Consider the following 23,344-nt stretch of genomic DNA (forward strand, 5'->3'; position numbering starts at 1 on the left):
AGAAGAGAAAAAGGAGAGAGATCTTCAATCAAATCAATAAACATGCACTTTTAACTTTCTTAGGAATTGGAGTAATTTAGATTAGACTAGTTTGTTCATTGTAAACTCACCCTTAAGGGATCTTGCTATGTATTTCTTATCGTTCAAAAAGACGATTAAATACAATTCTAATCATTTGCTTTGTGCTTTGTCATTTCTCCTTGTTCTCTGATTATTGAAAAGTCCTTGGAGCGACCGAGCTAGGAGTGTGATCCGTTTTTGCTTGGAAGAGGTTAGATTAATATTTATATTCTTTGAGTCTCTAGCACACTTGCATGTTTCAGTCTACATTTTCAATACCGAAAAATTGAGGAAACATTTTTTGGCACGCCCGGTGGAACACTCCAAATAAGTATCCATGAACACAAGCAGAACTGTGAGGAATTCTGATGGGGTTGAAATATTTGATTCTACATAAATCAGACCTAAAGATGATGACCAGCAAGGGGCAACATCACCTGACAGTGGGTCAGTGAACAATGTTACGCACAAGTAGGTTGCGATGTTGCAGGGATGCCTTCGTCTTATGACAAATGATATGTGGCAATTGGCTGCCACAATAACATAGTCTTGCAATGGGCAACATGCTCATTTAGAGCAGTTAATGTTTGTAGTTGCGGCTCAAAATTTGGCCGCAATAGCCAAGTCGACTTCATATACGTCAGGCTCCTTTTGTCAAACTTCCAATGCTACAAAGGGGAGCAGTGGTCCATCTATCAACCAAACGGGCCACATCGGCACCTCTAGTCTTCTAAATGGAGGCAATGGGCGGGGCACCGCAAGAACCATATGCAATGCAACGATGCAAGTGACAAGTGGTCAAGGAGACTCAAGGACAATTTGTCACCCATACCGTTAATCCTATATTATCAGAGTCAATCACGATCCCAATTGGAGACACCCTAGATTCAGGGGGAAGCGTTGACGGACGAAGGAATAATAGTTTATATCAGAGACCAAATATTCCACGATCGAATCTGCTGAACAATAGTGGCCGTATTTAGGCCAAAATCCTCCCCCAGTAATCCAAGTTGATGCAAATGAACGAAATCAAGTTTTCGGCCAGGCGAATCTAGTTAATCAGTTGATGCAAATGAACAAGATCACACTTTCGCGGTCTTAGGGGACTTTTCTTAGGTTTTGTGAAGGTTTTGGATTTTTTTCAGGGTCGGTCCAACTTCAAGTGAGGTGCCAATGATCGCCCATGTCCTGTTGTCGTCATCGTCGGGGGGTGACAAAATTCAGCGTCTACAATAGGATTAAGTTGGATCCAATTATGCCATCCATCCATCATTTTTTGTGATTTTGTATTTGATTTCCTTGCATTCCTATTTGTATTAATTTAGGCTCAACCAAATAACATGCAACCTAGGGTAGAAGTCTGGTTTTTACCAAGTGGACCAGGGTGTCTAACACCTCCCCTGGGCCGTAGCCTGACACAGACTACAACCTTTGGATTGGATCAGTTTCGATTGGAGTCATTTTTGTTTTATTTTTTAGTATGAGTTCTAAACCCTAATCTAGGTGGCGACTCCTTGTTATTCAAACCATGAGGTCTGGTTTCACCCCCGAAACCCCTCCTCCCTTTGACCTCACACACGCACCCTTTACAACTTCAACACAACACCCATTGTGTTTGGAGTTACAACCCCAAATACACTAGTCACGCACCCACACAACAGTTTTTACAAGCAATCACCAGTAACATCAGCTTTACAATGAAAATCCTAACATGGGGCCTACATGATAACACTTCTGTTTTTGGGCCATGTTTCTGTTCCAGAAATGACTTTTTGTATTTTTGTTACTGGGCCAAATTTATGGGCAAAAAAACACGTTTGGTAACAAATAATAATTTCTATTTCTTGGCCAGAAAAGAAATAGAAATGCATTTGTTATGCACAATTATTTCTGTTTCTAGAACTTCTATAAAATTTTAAAAATGCCATTAAATACCCAAAAATTTGGTGGAGGTGTATGTGGTAGCAGTGTTGTTGATGGTGGTGGTGGTTGTGGAGGTGGTGGTGGTAGTGGTGGTTGTGGCAGAGGTGGTGGTGGTGGTGGCGGTGGAGGTGGAGGTGGAGGTGGAGGTGGTGGTGGAGGTAGTGGAGGTGGTGACAGAGGTAGCGGTGGTGGAGGTGGAGGTGGTGGTGGCAGCAGTGGTGGAGGTGGCGGTGGTGGTTGAAGTTGCATTGGAGGTGGTGTTGTATTTTGAACATGAAATTACTACTTTGCCCATCAAATTAAGCATGTGGTCATTAATTAAAGAGCAACTCCCCCTTTATTTCTTTCTTTTATTTTTGGGACAGAGAAGCTTCAAATTGGAGGTTTTTTTTTCTATTTCTTAGCAATTTTTTTTTTGTCTCGGTTCATTCCCAAGAACAAAACAAATGATCTGGTGTTAACAAATAGATTTCTCTTATTTTTTTGTTCTAAGGAACCAAAAAACAAAGAAATAGAGAAACAGAAGTATTATCATGCAAGCCCCATGATGCCTACCCAAATTCCAACGTAAACATACATTGAAAAGGGAAGACATATTAAAAAAATTAAACCTCCTTTGTCTTCCATGTTTTCAACCAGTCACTACCTTCTCAAACAAGGTATGACAACTCAAGTACAATATGACAACACCTCACTTACAATAACAAGATATAACATTCACAGTGGATAATATGCAGAAGTAATAATATATCAAACAGTAGCTTGGAAGTAATTAGTAATACGTTCCAATAATAACTTTCAACTGGTTTCAACAAAGAGAACAAGGAGAATAACTTGAACTCCTCTCTCAAGGCAACAACCTTTTCATTCTCAATATGGCAGCAACTTAGATCAACAAAGTAGCATGTTCTTCTCCTTTCTTACATCAAGATAGCAATCATGCATCTTGTAGAGCTCAGTTCTATAAGCTTTCTTCCTCATAACTTCATTATAATGAATGGTAAAAAAGACACCTCATAGAACAACATGCAATATCTGTAAAAGCTCTCGGATTCTTCAATTTTTTTCTCACAGATCATAACAACATCAACATTGTTTTTCACATCACCATGCAATCGACCTGAACTTTTTAAACTTGGATTGTGAAGTTTCTGATTTCAGCAAGAATCTCAGATTAGCAACAGAAACTCAGATCACCTTTCTCTCTCTCTTCTCTATTTATCTTCTTTACTGCACACAAACACACACACCCACCCACCCATGGTTCTACAGCTACAAAAAGGTATCATTTTGATATGATATCAATGGCCTATCATTAGTGTTTCTAACTTAATGATCGAAGGGTCTTGATTAGATCGAATTAGAGTCCATAACTTCGTCACGAATCCTTCTTTTAGTTGTACCTATCTCAACCTTGAATGTGACACAGTATAGTACGGTCAATATGCATGCTTTTATCCAACCATGACCTGTCGAGCGCATGTAATGAACATGGAGAGGAGATGGACTGATAGGAACTACTCAAAGATGCTAATACAATCATTGTTCGATGCAGTAATTTTTTAGCTCTACGGTAGATATCAAAATAGTGGTGGATGAGAACAACTGCCTAGCACAGTTGGTAGAGAGTAGTGTGTAAAAACCCACCCTACCAAGAGGTCTCAAGTTCGAGCCTCCTGGTTGTCACCCTCCCTCTCCCCCCTTAGAATAGAATACCTATAAAAAAAATGGTTCCGCAGCAAAGACCCAATCACTAACCACTCCCTCTCTCACGGGAACCGCTCCCTCACCATAGGAGATGAGATTTAAGAAACAAAGCTGAGATTTAAGAAACAGAGATAGTGCTTCGATTGATGGATGTGGAGTTGAATGCCATTGATAATGCCTATAACAGACACTTTTTTGCCTCACAGGGAATCACTGTGAATTCATAATGAAGAGGCCAACCCTGTGAATTCAAACTGAAGAGGCTAACCCTTCACTATTGGCAACCTCCTCCTCCAAATTGGATTTCAATAAATTACAATGGCTAGAATAATCTAACGGGCTATCCATTCACAAGGTATTTTTTGGACGGATTATTTGTTATTGAGGGATACTTCAAGCCAAGCATTTAAGAGTCATTCATCTCCTCGTTTACTCTGGCACCTTCGTGGCCATAAATGCAATTAAAGGAACTCAACAGGCTCACTGGACTACTTGGATCCTTCTTCAAGACATCTATGAACTTGTAGAAGACGTCAATGAAATCAGGTTCCATCTTTGTTATAGAGAATCCAACCATTCATTGTGCAGATTGGCTTGCAAGAATAGTATATGACATATAAGAAACTCAATTTTGATTTTGACTGTTGGAGATTTTGATTTGATTTGATTTCATCAGTGAATGGTCTCATACATTCAAATTCAACTTGGATATTTTTTCCCCTGGTTTATTTTTTTAATGCAATTGACTGGGCTCTAAGAATTATAAAATTGAGGGTTGAAGTTGGGGGGAGCCGCAATATGACAGCGCTAGTTGCCATCTCCGATGGATACTCTGACTGTGACAAGAGAGAGAGGGGAGTGAGAGAGGAAGGGGTGGAGACAGCGAGGTGAGGCTGGGGTGAGCAGCAGCAGCAGCGCGACACTGGTTGCCATCTCCGAGGGGTACACCGGCATAGAGAAAGAGAGAGAGAGAAGGATGTTAGGGTTGAGGCTGGGATGAAATTTGACCACCCGATTTCAAGTTGCCATGTGTCATCCCTCTCTCTCTCTCTTTCACGAGTCTCCTCCTGCGTGTTTTTTCTTCAACCGTCTGTCACATGACAGCAGGTAATAGGTTTTCAGTTTTTTTTCATTCAATGGCTAAGATCAATCTATTTTATATAAGGTCAACGGTTCAAAACAATTCCGGTGTGAATAAGGTTGTAACACCGCGGTGTTGCTATCGCTACCCAAATTTTAATAGCTAAAGAGCCCAACTGGAGGGAACTCCATTAGGGAAAAAGGAACAAAAGAAAAAGCATAGGGCGGAGGCATGAAGGTCCAAACAAATGCCAAAGAACTGGAATAAGCAAACAAATTTTTTGATTTTCAAAATTCATAGTAATCAACTAATCATACAAAATTGAGTGGGCCCAGCTGAGAATCCAATGATTATAAATAAAATCACGCTATTTTAGTACAACCCAAAAGGACCCACCTAGAATAATGAATCTCCTATTGATGTTTCAACAAATGGACGGTGATAGATTTGTCTAGAGTCATCTTCATAAATACATATAGGAAATGGTAGAGCATCACTCGAATACGGTGAACCATTGGAAAAAAATGAGTTTTTAGATCGTTACGAGCTGTCTTCCTAGCTGAAGCCCTGATCCTCTCTCCTTGATTCGGCCATGGCCACCGGTAACTCTAACCTGCAGGTGGCCCCCAACTCCCCCTCCCCAGATCGTGGCCCTTCCCTTGCCCCTTGGACATCCCTCTTCAACAACTCGGGGTTCCGAGGGAAAGGGACAAACCTCCAGTTCTTCGCGCCCGAGCAAATCGATGGGCACAAAATAGCTAGATGCCTTACCGATGAAATTTAAGTAGAATATGACCATTGGGAGTCTCTTGTAGTCGAAAATGTTCTAGGCCCTAAACCAACATACTCTAACATGATTCGCTTCGTTTAGAGCCGCTGGGTACATTTGGGCGGAGTCGATGTCTTCGGACCAGAAAGTGGAGTATTCACATTCGATGCACTGATTTTCGTCAACGACCCATCGATGAAGGGTCGTGGATCTTCGACAATAGGCCATTTATTCTCCGTTCGTGGTCTCCAGACATCTCCCTTTTTCGACGCGAAGTCAAAGAGCTACCGTTGTGGGTAAGACTCCCGGGCCTCAACTTCCTTCTTTGGGGTGACGACACGCTTAGAAGGATCACCTCCATACTCGACAAGCCAATCTATACAGACGAATGAACGACATCCCGTGAACGTCTCTCATTTGCCTAGATTTGTATCTCCATCTGCGTAATAGATGGCCTCCCAAACTCCCTCCCCATCATTTTGGAAGACGATAATTGTAAAATCCGCAATAAACTTAAATTTTTATTTTTATTTTTATTTTTTTTTAACTTGTGTGATTTCAGGTTCCAGTTCCGTGTCGATGCTTGCTTCGATGCTATGGACTGCATCGGTCAAGATCTTAGATCAATCCCCCGACACACCTATGGAGGATTCCAGAGAGTCTTCTTCTCAACTTGCCCTTCTGGAGTCAGAGAACCCTAGTGGGGTCCCGCATCTAAGCTACCTATGTCGGATCTGCTACCTGGAGGACATGCAGAGTCTCTCCCTAGACTAAATGCAATGTAAGTATAGTTTAAATGTTTTTATATGCCGATTGTATGACCAAATAGAGTGAAAGGGGTATTTTAGTAAATTTATCATTGTGGGACCCGCATCCCCAATGGGAAATGCTGTCCGTAGTAGTTACCCGTGTTCGGATTATCCCTGATGTAGTCTGACGTCGCTCTATAGTTAGATTAGAACAATAAAAATAGATTTCTGGTTATAAACTGATTTGAAAATCAGTTTTAGAAGTAATTATTGCTCAAAAGACCAGATTACCCCTTAGTGCTTAAGCTACTATATAAGCATTCCTGTCCTTACTATTTATCCATTCTACCAAAACCAAGAGAGGAAAAAACGATTCAGCTTGGGGAGAAAAGAAAGAAGGAAGGAGAGGAAGAAACCTAAGGCTACGATTGGACATTTGAGCTTGGATTTCCATTAGAGTTGGATTTTAAGCTGTTATTGGCTCTCTAAAACCTAAATTAGGTTGGTTCCCTTCTATCTTCATGCTGCTAGACATGTCTTCTCCCTCTTTTCTTTCCTCTTTTTCATTCTAAACCCTTGGCAGCCATGAAAGTCTGTAAATCAAGCTATAGAAATGGGAATTTGACCTATATAAATCTGATTTAGGTTAGATAAGGTTCAGACATAGCTGGAAATCATGGCTGCCTCCCAAAATGACCCCAAATCTGGTTCATGGAACCAGATTTATAAAACCCTAACTTTCCAATGTGGGTTAAATAACCAAAATCCCCAAATTGGAATATAATTTCTTCTCTAATTTCAGTCCTATTGCAGCCTAAGCTGCTGGCTGCCATTAAAGCCTCCTAACCAAGCTGCTATACTAAAAATTTAATGTCTCTGGGACTGATTTAAGTCAAATTACACTCCCTTACACTTGAGATTCATGGCAGTCCCTTTACTTATGTTCAATTCTGGATCTAGGGATCAAATTTTAGAACCCTAAATCCACCAATTTGGAACCTATAATTTAATTCCCCTAATTTTGGTTTAATCCTTGAAATTAAACAAATATATGAGTTGACCCACCTTAGAATAGGTTGAAACCATGAAATTGGACCCTTAAATTAAATTGACTCATCTTAAAATAGGGCTAGAACACCAAATTAGACCCAATTGAGGTTCAGATCTTGAGTTAAGTTATATGTTTCCTGCTGAATTTCAAATTACAGCTGAAACATGAAACCTATTGAACCCTGGCATAGTGAATTAGGTTAATTTGACCAATTTCTCCAAATTAGTTATGGGTTTTCAATTAAATCAACCTAATTAAGTTGACCCACCTTAAATTGAGTCGAAATCATGAAATTGGACCCTTGCATCCAAGGATCCATGCACCAAGAACAAAACCCCCAATTCTGCCCTCTAATCCGATCCGATATTTTTTGAAAGAAATGCCCCTGGACCCTTGGTTAGACCTTAAACTGCCTTCTGACCCTAACACTTGATCTTTTCTAATGTTTTAGGGTTGCCTTTGGACTAATTACCCTGTGTTTGTCTGTATTGCTGGGATCCTTGGAGGGTAGTTGATCTAGTCTAAATCTACAACTTCAGGTAAGGGAATTTTGTCTTAATTTCTGTGTGTTTGTTACTGAATTGTTATTTATTCTGTGTGCCATGCCATGTTTTATCAACAATGCACTCTTCATGTAGTTTGTTAGCTTGTTTTTCTTTTGCACTAGTTGCACATGATAGTAGGCTGCTTTGACATTCGCATTTGCATTGATATTTACTATTATTGTTCAATGGATGAAAATGAAGTACTATTTATTCTTACAACTCAGCTATCCATACATGTTCCCTCATGCATAGATTGCACTGGGCTAGGCTGTTATATCATAACCCAGTACTACGCCCCTTACCAACAGGGGGTGAGGTGTTGGACAACCCGTGGTACAGCCGAAGAGTATGTCGGGGTGCCATTTACTGTCCTATGTTAGCGTGTGTGCTCCGCTGTGGGAAGAAACAATAGGGTTGGTCATTGGGGGTCTGTTGGGTTAGCTGCCTGGTGATATGTTTTCCTGGCGGGTCCTCACTGTGGTAGAATTGTTTCGCTCGGATAACCGACGTCTGGTTATGTGTTTCCAGGACCGAGGTTAGCATCTACCACAGTAATACTTGAACCTCATGAGACTTAGTTTCCATGATAGGTGTATGTTAGACTAGAACATGCATCATGTTTAATGTGTTCATTTTGCATGCATTCCCTTATTGGCCTCAGTCGAGAGCTCATCCCTCATGATCACTCTATTTTACAGATGAGACTACTGTCGCTGCTGCTTGTATTTCTTTGGGGACTCCTTCTATTTAGGATTCTCCTATTGACCGTTGATGAGGCATAAAACACCCCACCAATCAGAGGCTACCACATGGCCGACCTGACCTCAGTCCGAGAATCGGATTGAGCCGAGCAGGGAACCAGATTGACCCGATCTCCGATAAGTCACCTGACAGAACTGGACTCGCACAAGCTAGCCAAGGGCTGCGACCGAGCTCTTAGCCGAGCCCACATAAGTTAACCATAAACTCCTGGCCGAGACCAACCTTACAGCCTGACCTCTAAGGCCGACCTCCCAAGCCGAGGTGATTGCCAAGACCGACCTCCCAGGCCGACCTCCGAGGCCGAGCCCTCCTCCACAGAAGCTACTATAGTGCCCCACCGGGGATCGCGGGGCCACGTCAATGCATCCCAAGAATCACGGGATGAGGATCGAGCCACGATCCCAGCGCGATACGAAGTCACACTCTACATGGACTCTTACCTTAATAAGAGCCCGACCCCGAAAATAGCTCTCCACTCCACTCTACACGAGAAAGCCTTCCGAAAGAAGGACTCCTACCATGCTAGGACTCTCCCAACCGCCTCATCTCATCCTCACTCTATAAATACCCAGGTATGGAGTATCATTCCTCATCTTGCTTTCACTACGCAGTTACGCTGTTGCATTGGAGACCTGACTTGAGCGTCGGAGAGTCCTTGGTTGGAGCCACACATGCTCTCTTGTGCTCATCGCTTGGTTTTTATAGGCTCATCCGTGGGTGAACCGAGCGTCGGAGGTTTTCACACGCAATAGATTTTCACATCGGCTCTCTTGTGCTCATCGCTTGGTTTTTGCAGGCTCATCCGTGGGTGAACCGAGGGTCGGAGGTTTTCACACGCAACAGATTTGGCGCCGTCTATGGGAACGACATCAGTAGGTCATCATCGTTTCTATAAACTTTAAGACCAACAATAATGGTGCACACGAGATCAGGGCAGCATGGCTTGACTTCCCATGCGGATGAGCCACAATCCGTTGTGCAGGCGAGGAGATCACCGCCCCCTGAGGCTTCACGGCAGGGTGTGAACAGAAGACCCTGTCGGGCAGTGGGTACACAGCCCGTCACGGGCATCACGATCAATCCCATTCCCCCACCAGAGGGTGGGAATGGGGGAGGTGTGCTAGCCACAGCCATGATTGACCGAGTACAGGCCTAGCCGAACTTGAGCGGGCTGGGCCTACTAGCGCCGCCGCCCTTACCGGAGAGTTTGGACCCCCAAGCCCTGGCAAATAATTGGCAAGTTATGGACTTGCAGCTGCAGATGCTCCACACCAACGAGATGCTACGTACCTTCATGAACCAGATGGCCCGAGGCGAGCTAATGGGCCAACCACTGATCGCGCCCACTCCAGCCCCGGTCCGCGCAGAGAGAAACTTACAGCAAAATGGTGGCCGACGTAGGGCCGAGCCTAGCCGAGCCGCGTCCTCATACCCGTCTGGTCAAAAGACTCCTCCTCCGCACCTTAGCAGAGGCGCTCGACAGGATGAGCAAGAGCATCGCTGAAGCCCGGGAACAGGGCAGGAAATTGAACCAGCAGGCTCGGTAGCGAGGAGGTCGGTATTTTTTGGACGACTCGGAGAGGACGGGCAGCCGAGGGTAGTCCAAGAACAAGGGAACGAGCCGAATGGGAGACGCGCTGTGAGACAAGGAGAAGGATCTCGTCATACCCCCCGGCGTCAAAGCTCGCCTCCCCGAGAAGAACAACAGGGGAGCCCCCGTGGGTCCAACTTTCAGGTGGAAAGAAGAACAAGGAAGGATGGTGCTGACCGAGCTGACCACAACGGGACGATCGAGCCTACCGACCTCGAGCTGAGGAGCCAAATGATCTACCTAGGTCGAGTGAGCAAAACAATTTGTATCGGGTGGATGAGCCGATTGGCCGAGCACCTGAAATCGAGCTGGAGAGGCGGCTACGAGACTTGGCGGAGCAAGTGGAGGGGTTGAAGAAACAAGCGACCCCAGACGCCTATTCGTTGGTCGGGCGTCACCCGTATCCTCCTGAGATCATAACCGCATAGCTACCGACCGGGTTCAAACCTCCCCCGTTCGACTGATATGACGGGACGACCGACCCGACAGATCACATCAACTACTTTAATGCGATGATGACCATGTACGGGGGAACCGACATTGTTTCTTGTCGAGCCTTCCCTGCATCCCTCAAGGGCGCGGTGACCTCATGGTTCTCCTGGTTGCCGTCGAACTCCATAACAAGCTTCGCTCAACTCTGTCGAGCCTTCGTTACACGCTTCCAGAGTAGTATGAAACACAAGAAGACAACGGTCAACCTCCTCAGCGTGAAGCAAAGGCCCGACGAGTCGATCCGAGCATTTGTCTCCCGCTTCAACAAGGAATCCTTAGACATCAAGGATTTGGATGAGGCCACGGCCCATACGGCTATGAGCAACGGGCTCGTCGACATGGACCTCATCAAGGACTTGGCCCGAAAGCCAACCAAAAATCTGACCGAGCTCTTGGAGAGGTGTAATGAATTTGCAAATATGGCCGAGGTTCTCCAGGCCCGGAAGGGAAACGAAGGCCGAGCCGATAAGAAAAGGCCAATAATCGATAACCGTGAGGACAAACGGCCCAGGATGGATCATCGAGCCAAGAGATCGGATCGAGCTCGGAGCCCCAATTACACCCCGCTAAATACCTCGCGTAAGGAGATTTTGATGCAAATATAAGACGGCGGGTACATCCGCCGGCCCCGACCTATGCAAGCAGGGTCATCTCAGAATCCCAACAAATATTGTCAATTCTACAAGGACACCGGCCACGACACCGAGGATTGTTATCAGGTGAAAAGAGAAATCAAAGAGCTAATAAAAGCGGGCCACTTTAAGCGATGTCAAGGGAGGTAGTGAAGAGCGTGGGGTTCGGCGACCTGAAGAGCGCGATCAAAGAAGAACCGAGCCGAGGCCCAAAAATAGGCGAATCGAGCGAGATGAAGATAAAGCCTGAGCTGAGAAGAAAGAGGACGGGTCTGGGCCGAGTAGTGACAAGGGAGCTCCCATATACACCATCCTCGAAGGGCCCGGATAAGAGACTACTCGAAAGGCCAAGGCAAACGCACGGTTTGTCGGAGTCGCCGAGATGCCCACCAAGAAGCTCAAGCAAGCGGCGATGATTTCCTTCATCGAAGCCAACCTCGAAGGTATAAGTTTGCCTCATGACGATGCTTTAGTGGTGTAGGTAGAAATTGCAAAGAGACCTGTCCATCGAGTATTGGTCGATACGGGCGCATTCGTGGACCTTATGTCGCTAGATGCGTATCGACAATTTAGCTTCGGCGACGAAGCGCTCAAGCCGGAGGGCACCTCACTTCATGGGTTCTCGGGAGCTACCACGACCATTAAGGGTTCAATCGACCTACTGGTCACGATCGGGCAAGCTCCATGCCAAGCAACGATCCAGGTCAAGTTCATGGTAGTACGATCGGTAGTGGCTTTCAACGCCATACTAGGCCGCCCTTCACTGACCGTCTCCAAGCCATCATCTCCCCGATGCACATGAAGATGAAGTTCCCCACCGAGAACGGAATCGACGAAGTCTGAGGCGACCAGAAGAAGGCACGGGAGTGCTATGCTACTTTTGTCAAGCAAAACAAAGGCAATGTCTAAGGAATAGCAATGTGCGTCGAACACCTCCCCGAGGATCAGCGGGATGAGCCATCGAGAGGAGAGGACGGCCAGTGGAAGACCTGACCCTGTTCCCCCTCAGCGATGAGGACCCAACAAAGGTGGTCCAGCTCGGATCATTGCTGAATGAAGATCAGAGGAATCAGCTCGAAATTTTCTTAAGGGCGAACGCCAATGTCTTTACCTGGTCGGCTGTCGACATGTCGGGCATACCTAGGCATATAGCTGAACACCGGCTCCACATAGATCCAAGCCGAAAACCAATCCGACAGAAGAGAAGGAACTACACCCTTAATCGGCAAATCGCGATCAATGAAGAGGTGGAGAAGCTCCGCCGATCAGGGTTTATCCGAGAAGAAAAATTCCCGACCTGGCTGGCTAACGTAGTCATGGTCCCCAAGCCAAACAGGAAGTGGAGAATGTGTGTCGACTACACCGACCTCAATAAGGCTTGTCCAAAAGATGAGTACCTGCTACCTCAAACGACCTCTTGATCGACGTCACGGCCGGTCACGAGATGCTAAGTTTCATAGATGCATATTCTAGCTACAACCAAATCCTGATGCATAAGGAGGACGAGCCATACATGGCATTCCTAACCGACCAAGAAAATTTTTGCTACAAGGTCATGCCGTTCAGATTAAAAAATGCTGGAGTGACATACCAGCGGCTCGTGAACTATATATTCCGCGAGCAGATCGGAAGGAACATGGAAGTCTACATGGACGACATGTTGGTGAAGACCTTAAAGGCCGAACACTACTTGGCCGACCTGGAAGAAGCCTTCGGCGTATTAAGGAAGAACCAAATGAAGCTGAACCCCACCAAGTGTGCATGCGGCGTGACCTCGGGAAAGTTCCTCGGCTTCATGGTCTCTGTCAGAGGGATCGAAGCCAATCTGGCAAAAATCAGGGTCATCCAAGAGATGGGCCCTCCAAGGATGATCCGAGAAGTACAAAGGCTGAACGAGCGAGTGGCGGCTTTGGCACGATTCATGTCAAGGTCGGGCGATAAGTGCCTAACATTCTTTAAGGCCCTCAAGAATATCCGGAACCCGAAGGACTTTACCTGGTCGGACGAATGCCAGCAAGCTTTTGAAGTGAAGAAATATTTGGAGAACCCGCCTCTTCTCAGCCGACCCAAGCCAAAAGAGGAGCTTCAAGTTTACTTAGCCGCTACCCCTGTAGCGGTCAGCGTGGTGTTGATTAGGGAAGAAAGTCGAACTCAAAAACCCATATACTACATCAGCCACGTTCTTGTCGACGCCGAGACAAGATACTTCGAGTTTGAGAAAGTAGCATTTGATCTTGTTAAGGCCGCAAGGAAACTAAGGCCGTACTTCCAAGCTCATCCGATTGCGATACTGACCGAGCGGTTGAGCTGAGTGAGTACGATATAAGTTATCGTTCGAGGACGGTGATAAAAGGACAAGCCCTTGCCGACTTCATCGCCGAATGCACAGGGCCCGACCTTGAAGTCGGGGAAGAAAAGACAGCAGAAGAGGCTGGGGCTATGGCCGACCCGACCTGGACCATAAATGTCGACGGCTCGAGCAACTATGGAGGAAGCGGGGCCGGCCTGATCCTGGTGAGCCCCGAGGGGTTTCTGATCCAATATGCCCTGAGGTTCAAGTTTCCCGCCTCGAACAATGAGGCCGAGTATGAAGCCCTCCTAGCCGGACTTTGAGTTAGTAGGGCAATAGGCGTAAAGCGGTTGAAGGTGCGAGGAGACTCCCAACTTGTGGTCAACCAGGTCAATGGAGACTATGAGGCGAACGACGAAGCGATGATAGCTTACCTGAGCCGAGCAAGAGATCTGATTTCCGAACTCGAGCACTTTGAGATGACTTGAATACCGATAAAAGAGAATGCCGCGACTGACTCCTTGTCAAAGTTGGCCGAGGCCGACCTCCAACATCTGAGCCGATCAGTGTACATAGAGATCGTGGAGAAGCCATCCTTATAAGAAGAGTAATCTCGGCCCCTCTTCTTCGATGCCTTGGACCGAAGGGAGCCGAGTATGCCTTGGCCGAGGTACATGAGGGAATATGTGGGAGTCACATGGGTGGCCGAGCTCTCGCATACAAGATACTTCTGCAAGGATTCTATTGGCCAAGAATGCAAGAAGAGGCCATGAGGTATGTGAAGACGTGCGAGAAGTGCCAGCTGTTTGCACCAATCCCGAGTCGACCAGCAACAAAGCTGACCTCAATGCTGAGCCCAATCCCTTTCGCTATGTGGAGAATGGATATTCTCGGAGATTTTACCCCGGCATCGGGAAACAGGAAGTACGTGGTAGTGGCGATCGATTACTTCACTAAATGGGTCGAGGCCGAGCCCTTTGCAACCATCGCCGAGAAGAATATGGGGAAATTCTTCCGAGATAAGGTCATCTACCGGTTTGGGCTACCGAAAGAGCTCATCATAGATAATGGCACGTAATTCAACAACCCGGCCTTTCGAGAGTTCTGGGAACACTTCTACATTGACTTTCGACCCGTCTCAGTAGCTCATCCATAAGCAAATGGACAAGTAGAAGTGTCCAGCTGAACATTACTCGTCGACATTAAGAGAAGGTTAGATGAGGCCAAAGAAAGATGGGTAGAAGAGCTCCCAAGTGTCCTATGGGCATATAGGACGACAGTAAGAACACCAACCGGGGAGAGCCCTTTTCGCCTTGCTTATGGGACTGAAGCCCTCGTCCCGGTTGAAATTATGGCATCGTCACATCGAGTGCTCAACTTCGATGAGAAGACCTATGAAGATGGGCTGAGAGCCAACCTTGAGTTCCTTGACGAAGTTCGAGAAAATGCCCTACTCCGGAACACGGCATACCAATAGAGGACGGCAAAGTACTATGACTCAAGAGTAAAAGAACGGCACTTCCGTCAAGGGGACCTTGTCCTCAGAAAACTCAGTGCATCCCAACCAAGGCAGCAATGAAAGTTAGCACCAAATTGGGAAGGCCCGTACATAGTCTCCAAGCAAATTCGCCCTGGGACGTATCGCTTGCAGACTCCGGGGGGCAAGAAGGTACCGAGACCTTGGAACTCGAAAAATTTGAAGAAATTTTTTCAGTAACTTCCTCTGCTCAGCAAGGTTTTTGACGAACATGTTTGCACTCGGCTTCAGCCCCGACAGTTGATTCAATTAAATAAAGTCTTTCTCCACCACTTAACATATTTGCAAGCTCCCAAATCAAAGTCGTAAGACTGGTCCTCATAGACCTGGCCGACCTCGAAGACCGACCCTCATAGGTCGATAACCAAGTCATAAGACCGGTCCTCATAGACCTGGCCGACCTCGAAGACCAACCCTCATAGGTCGGCAATCAAGGCGTAAGACCGGTCCTCTCAGACCTGGCCGACCTCGAAGACCGACCCTCATAGGTCGGCAACCAAGCCGTAAGCCCAGTCCTCATAGACCTGGCCGATCTCAAAGACCGGCCCTCATAGGTCGGCAACCAAGTCGTAAGACCGGTCCTTATAGACCTGGCCGACCTCGAAGACCGACCCTCATAGGTCGGCAACCAAGTCGTAAGACCAGTCCTCATAGACCTGGTCGACCTCAAAGATCGGCCCTTATAGGTTGGCAATCAAGTCATAAGACAGGCCCTCAAAGGCTGATCGACGTTTGCACCAACAAGAGCAAACTCCCCCCTTGGCCGAGCCGAACAAAGTTTGAAACTAAGCTAAGGCATTCCGCTCGGCCAAGAAGGCTGCTCGGCAACGCGTCCGCCTATATGATAGTCGGTCTGATCGGACCGATGGGAATGGCGGATTAACTAACCAAGGCGAAAATCACCCTGACCTCGGGCATGGCATGGCCGAATCGATGACCACGAGGAGCATGGGTAAAAAACAGACAAGTCCCTAAGCTCGGCTGGCAGAGGTCGTCAGTTCGGCCACAACCTCAAATGGAACAACACACACAAGGAAAAGAAGGCTAAGAATGCCGAGCTAAAACACTTAGACAAATTCTAGCAAAAATAGTTTTTTTATTCAGTACAGGCTGATTGCTCGGCATGGTTACAATGAGGGCAGTTCGGCCAAAAAAAAAAAAAAAAAAAAAAAAAACAAACAAACAAACAAATTTTTACATCTCAATCTCCTCGGCGGTGGACTTGGAGGCGACCTCGGCAACATCCGCGGTGGTAGGCTCTGCAAGGGGGTCTTGGGGTTCAGCGTCAAGGGCGAAGAGGTCGGCCTGCGTAGGTTCCTCAATGGGCAGAGCCTGGGTGACCTCGGCTCCCTCCTCATCTCCCAACTCCCCTGCAAAAGTAGTGGCATCGTCGTCAAAATGAGAGAGATTGAGATCGGGATAGACCGCCTTGATCTCGGCCAAGAGATCAGCCCGGCCTGCCTCAAAACCTTCGATATAGGGAGGCTTCCTGATCTAATGGCACACATCAGCGTACTCCTTTGATTAGAGATAGTCGCTGATCGCCTCGTCCCAAGCCAGGGCCAGGTTTTCCTTGGCCTTCTCCCTCGCCTCGGCGAGCTGAGCCTACAAAGCCCGGACCTTCTCTTTCTGCCTGATCACATCAGCCTTAGAGCTCTGCACTTCGGCCTCGGCGGCAATAAGCTTCTCTTGGGTCTCCCGACGCCTCTGAATAGCATCCTGGGCATCCTGGTAGGCTTTCTTGCACTGGACGCCCATGGACTGGTTCTCAGTCAAGAGCCGCTCAAAGCGAAGCCCTGCAAAAAAGCATGAGAACAAAAGTCAAGATAGATTACACAGGTCGGACCTAATCATAACAGCCGAGCATAATACTTACCAAGTTGAAATCCTGAAACAGGGTGGAGAGGAGCTCGGGGTCAGACAGCGCCTCGAGTTTCTCCCTGTCGGCTGGGAGCCGACTTGCATCCAACCATTCCTTGGCATGCGCAGCTGACGTCAATGCCGAGTCTCCTGGGAAGAGGCGCCAGGTCGGCCTCACCGGAACGTTGCTGGCCGAGGCCCTCCCCAGGACATATCGGGAGATGTTGGGGGGAGAAGCCACAGGCGAAAGGCACTCGTCAGATTGACCAGGAGCTTCTGACGCTTGGTATCTTTCGGCGGGCTCCTCTCGCCTTTTCGGCCCTTCCCTTTCCTCGGAGACCCCGTTGGGTCCGTATTCTTCTCGGCCTCAAGACCGACCACAACGTCTGGCGGGGTCGGCAACACCGCCTTGCCCTTGGGGGCCTTGGAGGACTCGCCCCGGGACTTCTTCTCAGCATTTTTCTTCCTTCGGTCCGCAAGGGTCTCCGCCCTTAGCCGAGCTGTATCCATAGGGGGAATATGGCCGACCACTGCAAGAGAAACCAAACGTAAAAGACAAATTAAAAAAGAAACGAAGACTAAATAAAGAGGTCAGCTCGGGGATAGAAACGGGCTCGGCTCGGGCGCCTACCAGGGGTCATGTGCCACCTTTGAAGAAACCCCTCATCTTGAAGCCGAAGGACATCAAAGGGCGGACGCTAGGGGATTAAGTCAAGCGAGGTCAGCTCATTCTCGGTCTAGGGCAGTACCCTATTGACGTAGTTCAAGTTCATCTCCTTCCACTCGGTTCGGAGTGGATTGTTTGGAATGGAAGCAAAGAAAAAATGAGGCTTCCAATACTTATTGAAGGTCGGCGTGCCAACCAAAAATTTGTGGCTGCCCAGGGCTGCACTCTTCCCAGATCGGTAGCTGAAATAGTACCACCCCTTCTCTGGAGACTTCTTCAAGAAAAAGAGCCGAGAGAAAAGCGTCACGCTTGCACCTCAGCCCATCTCGTAAAATAGGGCGTAGAAGCCGTACATGGCTAGCCAAGAGTTCGGCACCAGCTGAGCCGGGGACAGGTGGAAGTGGTCCAAGATCTAGTCCACCAAGCCGAGGACGGGGAGCCTGAACGCGTACTTGAAAGGCGTCTCGTACAAAGCCACCTCACCGAGCTGATGAAGCAAGCCATCTCCCTGGGGTTGGGAGCTCAAAGCTGGATGTCCTCGGGGATAGTATAGGTCATCCTCAGATAGTCGAGGTCGGCATCCGTGATCATACTCGGGATGGTGCCGACACTCCCTTCCTCGGGCGCGGGGGTGTCATCGGATGAGCTGATCAAACCAACCCCCACTTCTGAAGAATCGCTCTCACTTGACTCCTCATCATCGGACGAGGGCGATCCAGAGTTCTCAGCTCGGTCCCTGGCGATTGGTTGGGCCGCGAGGCCGGACTCCAGGAGCAACGGAGGCTCGGCCACCTCAGTCGGACGAGGCTCCACTACATCGGGCTCGTCTGAGGTCAAGCCCAATAAGTCTATGGTGGGAGAGCAAGGTGGGAGCTCTCGGCTCGGACTCGCGCCCTCTGCCACCCCGGTGAGCAGCTCGTCCAGGTAACTACTACCAACTGACATATGGGGCAGAGAGGACTTACTGGTTGAAGAAGAGCTGAACGCGAACAAAGCAAAGGCCGAGCTGGTCACGAACCAGAAAGCACCGAGCGTTGCAAAGCCAAAAAATCCAAGCTTGCTGAGAAGTTAATAACTTTGATCAGTAAAGAATGAACAGTTATGACTCCCCTATTTATAACTCTTGGGTTGAGTTGATCCAATGGCCGAGGAGAGCTCAGCATAATTCAACGGTCCAGATCAAAAGACGTTTTGAATTCCCGAGCCTGCCATAATGACTCTACTAACGTGGCACTAACGTCCAACCGTCAGACCGTGCAACGTCAATCCACGACAAAAAATAAGCTTGGCTCGGCAGTAAAAATCTTTCAGACAAGTAGACCTGGAAACTTCACTCATCAGTGCCGAGCCGACCCCTGATGAGTGGGGGGCCTGTGATGAGGCATAAAACACCCCACCAATCAGAGGCTGCCACATGGTCGACCTGACCTCAGTCCGAGAATCGAATTGAGCCGAGCAGGGAACCAGACCGACCCGATCTCCGATAAGTCACCTGACAGAGCTGGACTCGCACAAGCTAGCCTAGGGCTGCGGCCGAGCTCTGAGCCAAGCCCACATAAGTCAACCATAAACTCCTGGCCGAGACCAACCTTACAAGCCGACCTCTAAGGCCGACCTCCCAGGCCGAGGTGATTGCCAATACCGACCTCCCAGGCCGACCTCCGAGGTTGAGCCCTCCTCCACAGAAGCTACTATAGTGCCCCACCGGGGATCGCGGGGCCACGTTAGCGCATCCCGAGAATCATGGGATGAGGATCGAGCCGCGATCCCAGTGCGATACGAAGTCACACTCTACATGGACTCTTACCTTAATAAGAGCCCAGCCCCGAAAATAGCTCTCCACTCTGCTCTAAATGAGAAAGCCTTCCGAAAGAAGGACTCCTACCATACTAGGACTCTCCCAACCGCCTCATCTCATCCTCACTCTATAAATACCTAGGTATGGAGTATCATTCCTCATCTTGCTTTCACTACGCAGTCACGCTGTTGCATTGGAGACCTGACTTGAACGTCGGAGAGTCCTTGGTCGGAGCCACACCGGCTCTCATGTGCTCATCGCTTGGTTTTTACAGGCTCATCCGTGGGCGAACCAAGCGTCTGAGGTTTTCACACGCAACAACCGTGGAGTTGATACTTCTATACTGGTGGAGCACGATGCTTCGTGCTCCTGTGATGACTGCTCGTTCTCCTGATCTCCCAGACTGATCAGGCTTCTTCTCCCCTTTTTGTTATATCACTTTTGTAGTACCTATTGTATATAGTCTTTTAAGCTAATGTTACATCTTTTGTGAACCGACATTGTAACCCAGCTGTATATGAATGTTCATATATGAATATATAAACTGTTATCACTAGTTTTCCCTTAAATGTTGTCTTATGTCTTATTATATTGCTTCCGCTGCATTTAATTCTGATTATTGTGAATGAGATTGCGAATAGGCTACAACACTTGCGATCCTGGTGGGTTGGTTGGATGTGAGACACATCCAGTCATACTTGGCCCTTATCAACCGGACCGGGATGTGACATTTAAGTGGTATCAGAGCTCTCATGCTCTAGATCTATTCGCAGTCAAGTTCATGGTACAACAGCTCTTGGACTCATTGATCTGAAGGTGAGTTCAGCTTAGGATTAATTAAAAACCTTAACTAAAAGCTACCAAATAAAATGAAAATTGACTGTAGACCGTGATATAAAGATAAAAGCTGTTATTATATAGATTCGAGTTTATACAAAATTTTAGCGCATAGGCTGATTTAGTTACATCAGGTTAATACAAGTTAAGCTGAGGAACATAGTCCTTACATAGCATGAAAAGAAACTACAAGTAAGGTTAAAACTTAGTCTAGACTAATACGACATAAAGTAGCATCGGATGATCACTGGGGAGGTGGACCCTGTCCCGAGAAGTGTGACCTCACCGACCGGTTCACTCGGCAGTGAATCCGATTGGATTTGGCTTCTGAATTCGATTGAGTTTTGGCTTTTAACAATGATTCAAAAAAAAAAAATCCTTTATAAATACTTACATAAATATAAATTTATATCCTATAATATATCAAAATAAAACTGAAATTATATTTATATAATAAATAAATAAATATAATAATAATAATAAATTATTTATAAATAAAAATAAATAAAAATTAGATAAATATACAAAAAATAAATTAAATACATTAAAAATTATTTAAAATTATATACAATTTTTAAAAATACTTTTATGCAATATAAGTGTTGTATATTCCTATATTGGGTGTAAAAAAAAAATTATACTTTTATGCTTTAAGACGTTGTGTTATGTGATTTTAATTATGCCAAATACTATGTTCATGCTTAAGGTAGTAAATGACTATGAGATGAATGTTCATTTATTGTTTATTATTTATTGTCTCATTATAATATAATATATCATAATATGTGGCATGATTCATGAGCTTTCTCTTTAGGAATTTGATTCTTGGCTTAACATATAACACCAACTCGAGATGAGTTATGTGTTAAGTCCAATTGAGGAGTACAATTACAACCCCGAGAACATCGATGAACTCAATCGAGCGCTCGAGTTGCTTGTTAATGATCAGATATATCTACGGTCTGTCTTATGGAATGACAGCAAATCCTTGTGGGCCAGAGATTTTTACATCATTGATCGGAGGATGGATTACCTTCGGGCCCACATTGCTCGCATCGAATCTATGCTCCACAGATGGGCAGATAGACTTTAAGGCCTTCCTTGAATTCTTTGGAGTATGATAAGGCCTACTTTACTTTTATTACTGCAATCTCTATTCTGTGCACTCTTTTATATCAAACTATTGCATATGCTGATAGTTTGATGTTTACTCTCTTTCTTAGCTGATCATTATGGACCCACGACCTCTTATTATATATCAGAGGCATAACACCGGGGGGCGTGCATAGGCAGCCTCATCCTCGAACCCTACCCATAATGATCCTTCAGTTGGGGGTACACAAGCAAATCCTCCTCCTCCTCCTCCTGACATGCCTACGCCCGATATGGCTAGTCTTATAAGAACTGTAATAGAAGGGCAGCAACAACAGATGCATCAAATGATTACCGATATGGGTAATCAATTCCAAGTAGCCATCAGGAGCATCCAAACTTTGCAAGCAGCCCCTGCTGTCCCTCTCCCTCCCGCTCCACAATAGGACACTGAAGGCCGCATGATGGAAAGGTTCCTCAAAATGCAACCTCTTACTTTTGCTGGGATCAGCAAGGATACCCTGTTACCTGTCAAATGGGTGAAGGAGATGGAGAAAGCCTTCAAATTCCTTGGTTGCAATGAGCAACAGAAACTCACTTGTGCTAGATATAAGCTACAATACGAAGCAGAGGCTTGGTGGGAGACCATTAAGCCTATTTTGCATGCAGCACACCCTATCCTAACTTGGGACATTTTCAAACAAGCCTTCTTTGGGAATTATTTTCCCACCAGTATGAAGAAGAGGAAAGAAATTGAACTGGCTGAATTGGTTCAGGGATCGAAGTCAGTGCTGGAGTATTCGCAGAAATTTGAAGAGCTATTCTTCTTTGCTCCCCCTCATATGGGTAATGATGAAGCTAAAGCACAAAAGTTTGAAGATGGGTTGAGGCCACAGATTGCCTCGATAATGGCCACCATACCGACCCAGGGGTACTCAGAGACCGTACAAACCGCCAAGAAGATTGAGGATAAGCAGAGGGATGCTTATCATATTAGTCAGTCCTCAGGCAAAAGAGCAACGCCATTCCCTGACAGAGGATTCAACAAGTTTAGCAAGTTTTCTAGACCTAGTGCAGTCTCATCCGTACCACAGCGAAGTGAATCTGAGGCATTAGTAACCTGACCGGTGTATGCCAATCCAAGCACTAAGGCGACAGATGCTACTACTCCATCGGGTGTTGTTGAATATAAATGTTTCACCTATGGCCAGATGGGTCATACCTCTAGGACTTGCTATCACAAGAGGCCTATGCTTCCCCCTCGACAACAGCCGGTAAACCTCAAGGTCGAGTCTACTCCATGACTACAAGTGAGGCTGAGGCCAATCAGGCAGTGGTTACTGGTAACTTTCTAAACTCAAACTTGATTGTATTTTAATAATTGATATCATGCATACATAATCATCAAGTCATGGCATATAGGTACCATCCTTATTTGTGATCATCCAACATATACATTGTTCGATACTGGAGCGACACACTCCTTTGTGTCTCCATCCTTTGCTAAGAGGACTGGTGTATCACCTAAGAGTCTATCAGGTGGCTTAGCAGTCAGTACACCTACCGGGTCAAGAATAGTCTTGAATACATTATATAAACCGTGTGTAGTGAGAATTGCTGGTAGAGTCATGAATGCACATCTGATTCAGCTCGATATGACTGACTTTGATGTCATATTGGGTATGGACTGGTTGTCGGCTTATAAAGCTAATGTACTATGTACTGAAAGGAAGATAGTATTCCAGCCAAAGGGCGAGAAAGGATTCATCTTTGTGGGTGACATGAAGAAAAGGCCAAAGAAGATGGTGATTTCAGCCTTGAAAATGAAGAAGCTGTTGAACAAGGGATGCCAAGGATACCTTATGTCGGTCTTGGATACCGGGACACAGGTTAGGCCTATG

At 46.4% G+C, this 23,344-nt stretch overlaps 1 protein-coding gene across 1 annotated transcript; it reads left to right on the forward strand.

Moving 5' to 3' along the window:
- The first annotated feature begins 21,907 nt into the window (after positions 1–21,907).
- On the forward strand, positions 21,908–22,567 carry LOC122665820. The gene has a single exon (XM_043861955.1). The coding sequence runs from the start codon at positions 21,908–21,910 to the stop codon at positions 22,565–22,567; it is 660 nt and encodes a 219-aa protein (XP_043717890.1).
- Positions 22,568–23,344: the final 777 nt, after the last annotated feature.

The sequence above is a fragment of the Telopea speciosissima genome, chromosome 6 (assembly GCF_018873765.1).
Source record: "Telopea speciosissima isolate NSW1024214 ecotype Mountain lineage chromosome 6, Tspe_v1, whole genome shotgun sequence".
Lineage (NCBI taxonomy): Eukaryota > Viridiplantae > Streptophyta > Magnoliopsida > Proteales > Proteaceae > Telopea > Telopea speciosissima.

Coding starts and splice junctions, on each gene's coding strand:
- LOC122665820 (XM_043861955.1), top strand. CDS start 21,908: ATGGAAAGGTTCCTCAAAATGCAACCTCTTACTTTTGCTGGGATCAGC.